The following is a 6,000-nucleotide window of genomic DNA, read 5'->3' as shown; positions in this document are numbered from 1 at the left end:
GGCTTCTTTTGCCTGTCCACTTGTGTCAGCTAACAAGCTTCTCCAGCTTCCCTGGGGCTCTTGATTTCTCTTTCCCGCTGTTATGTACATGTCTCAGCAATGGGCTCTCACAGAAACTCTCTAATCACCACCATGGTCTCTGGGAATGACAGAGGGTTTCTTTGTGTGTAAACTAATAAGCTGGTGTAAGTAAAATCAAGAAAGAACAAGGCTACAGTAATGCAAAACCCATTATACTTTTATTGGACAAGTGTAGTTTTAATGCTCACACTTGAGGGTATGCTAGCAAATATATTAAAAATGCTTGGAACATGGAAACTGACTGCCTGACACCTCTTGTTTCCTATGAAGCGTTACAACTAAATTGACGCACAGGGTCATCATGGCCCTTGAGCCAGCACCATGCAAGCCACTGCTAAGTTTGCCACTGACTTCATCAGCTGAGAAACTGAACACTAAATTCTGGTTTGTTCAAGAGCAAAACTCCTGCCTCTGACCTTCCTGGAAGAAATCAATATTCTTTCTTATTGGATTACAGCTGCACAAGTGCTGTGCAGTTTTGAAGCATGGCCAGCTAATCCTTTACAGGGAATGAGGTCTGCAAGTTGGAGGAACTGAGGTCACCTAAGTCATTAGCTTTATTTGTCTATTCTAAGCCAAAAGTATATTAACAAGGGCAGATGAAATTTGTTTAGGCATCCATGGTGGAAACACAATCCACCTAAAAAGCAGACTCCTGACAAGTGCAGTATTTGTATTTACTGAGAGAGCAAGTGGCCTGACCTGCTCCAGGGTTTGCCTAGAGTAGAGCTCCTGGCTAGTTATGGCATGAGAGACCTTTAAGACGGTATAAAAGACACTGTCAGTAAAGCTGGGTGGTTAGGCTTCTGTTTTTATTGATGGATCTATGCTCATTTAATCAGGTATTGATACTTCTAGTGTCGTAAATACTTGGAGTTCCTCTGTGCAGGCAGACCTTTGTTGCAGTGGGATTACACTGAGGGCTGTACATGTAATGCCAGATGCATCAGAGACCTCCTGATGCCTCTTTCAGCACACTCTCAGCTACTGGTGCTGAGAAGCTGGTAGGGATCACTGCATTGGTTCCAAGTACAAAGTAGAAGGCAGGAAAGTCTAGTTCACATTGGAAAGCTTATAGTGTGTTTCTACCTCATTTTGAGTGATTGTACTAGGAGGCAATTTATACAAAGTTGCTATGTGAAAGAAAGTTGCAAGTGTTCAGAATGGCTATACATTTATATAAAAAAGGTAATAGTGCATATGCCATTGACTTGAGTATCATAAACCTGTATGCCATAATCAATTTTAATTGGGGGATACGACTGCCAGTGCAGCTTGAAGGAATCCTCCAAAATTGCTGTTGCAAGTGTGTGGGCTGGTAATTTATTCATTAGCTCCAGAGGGAAAGAATTGTATCTTCAGCAGACAGCTGATGAGTCTTGGTATTTTTTTGTGAGCCTAATTGCTGTTCTGTAATCACTGAGCCTCATCCCACCCTGTCTGTCCCCAAGCTTTCCAAGTGAGGTACACTCAATCTTTTAAACATTTTGAAATGGGCAGTCATACTCTGTCATCCTGCAGACAATGAATTTCCACTGACGATCCCTGCATGAGAGGCAAGAGAGAGATATTAGTGATCCAGAGTGGCAGAGGATAAGACTACACAAGTAAGAATAACTTTACCCCAGGTACTGTGGCAACAAAAACATCTGCCTGCCATTAGCTAACTTTCCTGTGGATATTTTGTGGTTTTATGGGATGGAAGGAGATTAAATGTGTCCAATATAATTCCTTCACACTTCCTTACAAGGGGAGAAAATCAGCTCTCTGAATAATCAGGTCTCTGAGTATCCTTCAGAAAACAATGACTGTTGGTGGTGATCAGTCCTAAATCGACTTTACATCAGTGATCAAGAGGAAAAGGATGTTTCTGTGAAAAGTCATTGATGTGTGATATATTGCTCAGGAATGTGTACAAAATAAAATTGTGTGTGATTTTTAAGTCATTTCTAAGCGGGGAGTTATTCACACAGCAAAATTAACTTTTTTTTTTTTTCTCTTTTTTTTTTTTTTTCTCTTTTTCTTCCCCCAGGTCATCTAGCTTCAACCTTTTATTAAAGATATGAAGGAATCAGTAGTGAGAGAAATTAAATTCACTTGTCATCCTTGACTTCCGCAAGTCACATGTGAGGCAGAGCAATGTATATGAATGTAAGGAGAGTTTATGCTCTTCCTAGTCTGTGAGTAATTGGATGTCTGTGTTCTCTCTCAGGAGGGTGATACCATACCTACTAACAACTGCTGGCTGGAAGCATGACTGGAGCAGCAGGATTCAACAGTGGAAGCCAATAGTCTACTGTCCAATAGGCTGCAAATTTCCACCTGATTTTATTGTGTGTTAAATTTCCCCTTGACAAAAAGGTGTAAGTTCAAAGGATTGAATACTGTCCTGCTATGGAGCAAATGTTCAATTTAGACTACTTGGTACTGGCTAACAGGAGTTCACATCTAAAGTACAGTCCTTGCAGATGGCAGCCATCATTTAAATTGGTAGTGGGTAATACTCTGGGAGGTTTCTGAAGGTTTTGATTCTGCTAATGGTGATCTCCTAAACCTGAGGCATGCGACAGGTAATGCTACTGGAGTGATTCAATAGGAGCTTGCTTTTCAAGACTCCTGCACCATCCTGGTTTCCTGGTGACCAGCTGTAAACAGTGAGGAAAATGGTGCAGAACCTGCTGTCTCTCAGGGATATACTGAGACACCTGAGCCCAGGTTTTGGTATGAGTGGCTCTTACGTGTTTTCATTGGCTGTGTGACTCTATCCTGAAATAAGAGTAATTTGACTCTTAAGCTCTGTGTAGATATAAAGTGTCTCATTTCAGCTTTCATTAGCTGAGGTTTTTAATTGGAAATTTACTATGCCACTTTACCAGCTTATGCTTAGCGTTGTTTGGAATGGGTCTGTCTCACACTCACCAGCAAGTCTGTGTTTAGTTATATAGTGTGTAATTTGGGCTTTTCCTAGATGGGTTTTAATTGTAATTTCCTCATAAACCCAAAGGTTAATGAAATGCAAGATTCATTTTTAGGTTTATTTTAGGAAGTCCTCATTTGGATTATATGCATGCATTTCAAAGACAGTTATTACTCTTTTGGTCACCAAGCTACCTAGACAGACCAAAAGGTGGCACATATGTGGATTAACAGGATTATATGAGTCAAAATTAAGATCTGCTAAACTAGTACCTTTTGTCAGAGAGACTTTTAGCTCAAAAGCTGGGGTAAAATTATTTTTCTAAACCAGGGTATCGTAAAGTTAAAAGTCAAGTTCTTTAAAATAAATGTATTTTAGTTACCTAAATTAATAACATGCTTTAAAATATCAGAACAGAATTATTTCTGAAGTTGCAATTTCAGATTGAATTTGCAGACACTCTGGCATATATCCATGTGGTCAATGGACAATAGGTTTATACATTTACTGTCTTAATACATCCTTTTTTGTATTACTTATGTTTGAAGTTACGCATATGTCCAACTTTTCAGGATGTAGGCTATTGCTCTGTACCATTGTTACTGTGTTTTAAATTCAATAGTAATCAGCCTGTTTCAATTTGTAGATCCCATTCATGTTTTCCAGCAGGGGTGCATATCCCATCTGGAATTGTCCAGTGCGGCACACTCTAGAATATATATGAACATGCCTCTGCAAATTCTTAACACCAGTTTGTAGGTCCCCTCCAAATTGCTGATTTGCTGCATTTTCCTTGGCTTGGGGAGTCAATATTGAATTGTCGCCTTTACTCTCCAGCTGTCATGTGCTGTCAGATTTGAATTTTTGATGCTACAGGGAAAATATCTTTTATATCCAAATATTGCCAAACAATCTGTTTCCAATTTAGTTAAAAAATTATCTATGAATTCCTTTTCCTATTGAGTTTGACAAAATCCTCTTTCTTTGATCATATGAAACTTATTAGGGACCTAAAATACCCTAGAATTTAGCTCAGCTGAGCTTGGTAGATACCCAGCTTGTCCAGGCATTTCAGATGTACTTGTTGTCAGGGTATTTCAGTGGTGATGTCTGAGCAGTTAAGAAACTAATGGCTCTTCAGATCACCCAAATAAGAGCAGAGAACAGTTTTGTAAAAGAAATGAGATTTTGACAGTCTTCACATGCTGTTTTTACATTAGGCCGTGAATACCAAGCTGTGGTACCTACCAAGCACATCTGGTAATCCCCACCTCCTGTCCAAGCTACTTGCTGCAGGTTGGGTGGGGAATGCTCCAGTGGTACTCTCTGGGCTTGAAAGACAGATCCAACCAGACCACAGTCCCTGACCAAGGTTCTGTGAGGGACCCCTGCCTTCCTCACTTAGCATGTTTCAGAGCTCAGGCTGGTCTAGTGGAAGGTGTCTCCCTTCCAGGGCGGGTGGAACTAGATGATCTTTAAGGTCCCTTCCAACCCAAACCATTCTATGAATCTATGATTATTTTTAATTTTGGAAGCTATTTTACAATGTACATGTCTATGTGGGTATTTTCAGTTGTTTACAGCCAGGTTCACACACCCCCTCTGAAACTTGCCTGTGTCACTCTGTTTAACAAAAAATACTGCCATTCCCTGTACATGTTAACTTACCTACCTCCACAGGTCAGCCTGTCTGCAATAGTGTTACCACTGGTCCCAGATATGCTCCCAGGGGTATTTCAGGCCTCTGCTAATTCTCTCCAGCTGCTTTTGTTTTGCTTTATAGACAATTGTTTTCTCCTTTGACCCATTTAAAGTGGAGCTGAAAAATGTAACCACTTCTGAAGTCTGTTCTCCACACATGAGCACTTAAAATGTCTGATGATGCACAGCAGCTCCTTCATTCATTCCTGATACACAGGCATGGAAATGTACAGAGAGATATTATGGAAGAGGAGGTGGGGATACCACCTTTCTAAACTTTCTACAGCTTTTGCCAGAGGCATCACCTGCTCTCTCAAATATCTGTGTATCAGCAGTGACCTCAGTGATACAACGTCTTAGGGAGTAATAAAGGAAGATATGATTTCTGCAAGTTTATTCGAAAAGTCTAAAAATACTGAGCTGTTTGAAGCAAAGTTTAAACTAAAATACCTTCAGAGGGGTTTTTTGTGCCTCTTATTAGCTCAAGAGCGTTGCCCATCATGGGCTAAATAGTATGGACACAATTTTAATTATGTGCTTAAAAATGAAAAGCAGTCTCAAAGTCTACAGCATCTTTACACAGACAAGCTGCATGTGTGTTCTACTGGCAGGCTGAAACTTGGAATAGATTTTTGTGCTCCTATTCTGCCTCAATCAGATGCAAAGAACCATTTAGGCTGACAAACTCTGCTGACTTTTGTGAGTATGCCACTCAGGATAGGCTGGCATGAGTCTGAATTATGAACTGGTGTAGCAGGAATATTTTTCACTTCATAGACTAGACAACACAAGTTGGTTTTAGTCATTCTGGAAGTTGGGAGCCAGAAAGTTCATTAGCACAGAAAAGTCTCCTGGATTGCAAATCATAATATGTTTTCTCTACAGTTTTCACCTGCTACTATTTTGCAGGTTCATCTCTGTTGTCACAGCAGCAGTAGGACGAAGGTGTTGGTGGTTTCTTCCCTTTCCAGGTGCTGCGGTCCCATAACCTGTGAGGACCTTTACTCCTGATGTACACCCCTGTGGTGCTGCTCTGCTCCTGCCTAGTCCCCCCACTGCTATTCCATTCTGAGGGCTGTGTTAAGCCTTCAGCAGTCAGAGATAGAAATCTGCTCAGAGGCATCCATTACCTCAACTGCTCTGTTTTTGAGGCTTGTCCTTGTGATTTCTGACTTTTCCCTGGTCTGTATCTGATGGAGGCTGGAATCCAGCTGCAAGGGGGAGCATGTCTGCTTTATCTCCCCTACTTTCTGCTATAGTTATGAGGAACAAGGATAACAGCACTGGGAAGTGTTTAAGAG

The 6,000-nt window shown here is 40.8% G+C and overlaps 1 protein-coding gene and 1 long non-coding RNA gene across 2 annotated transcripts in view; one reads left to right on the top strand and one right to left on the bottom strand.

Annotated features, from left to right (window-relative positions):
* Positions 1-212: 212 nt before the first annotated feature.
* Positions 213-6,000, bottom strand: part of DPT (dermatopontin) — a 28,585-nt gene continuing 22,797 nt past the window's right edge. Inside the window, exon 4 of the mRNA XM_061453859.1 lies at positions 213-1,626. Coding sequence (XP_061309843.1) covers positions 1,560-1,626 — 67 coding nt within the window. The 3' untranslated portion in view covers positions 213-1,559. The remainder of the gene's footprint in view (positions 1,627-6,000) is intronic.
* Positions 2,088-3,207, top strand: LOC133269502 (uncharacterized). Its single transcript, XR_009743475.1, has 2 exons — positions 2,088-2,207; positions 2,294-3,207. It is a non-coding gene; the product is annotated as an uncharacterized LOC133269502 (long non-coding RNA).

This window comes from Pezoporus flaviventris, unplaced genomic scaffold (assembly GCF_033815535.1).
Source record: "Pezoporus flaviventris isolate CSIRO_AGI_PZ_B2104156 unplaced genomic scaffold, CSIRO_AGI_Pfla_v1 ptg000015l, whole genome shotgun sequence".
Taxonomy (NCBI): Eukaryota; Metazoa; Chordata; class Aves; order Psittaciformes; family Psittacidae; genus Pezoporus; species Pezoporus flaviventris.
Note: the sequence above shows the minus strand (reverse complement) of the source record. Positions and strands in the feature narration are given on the sequence as shown.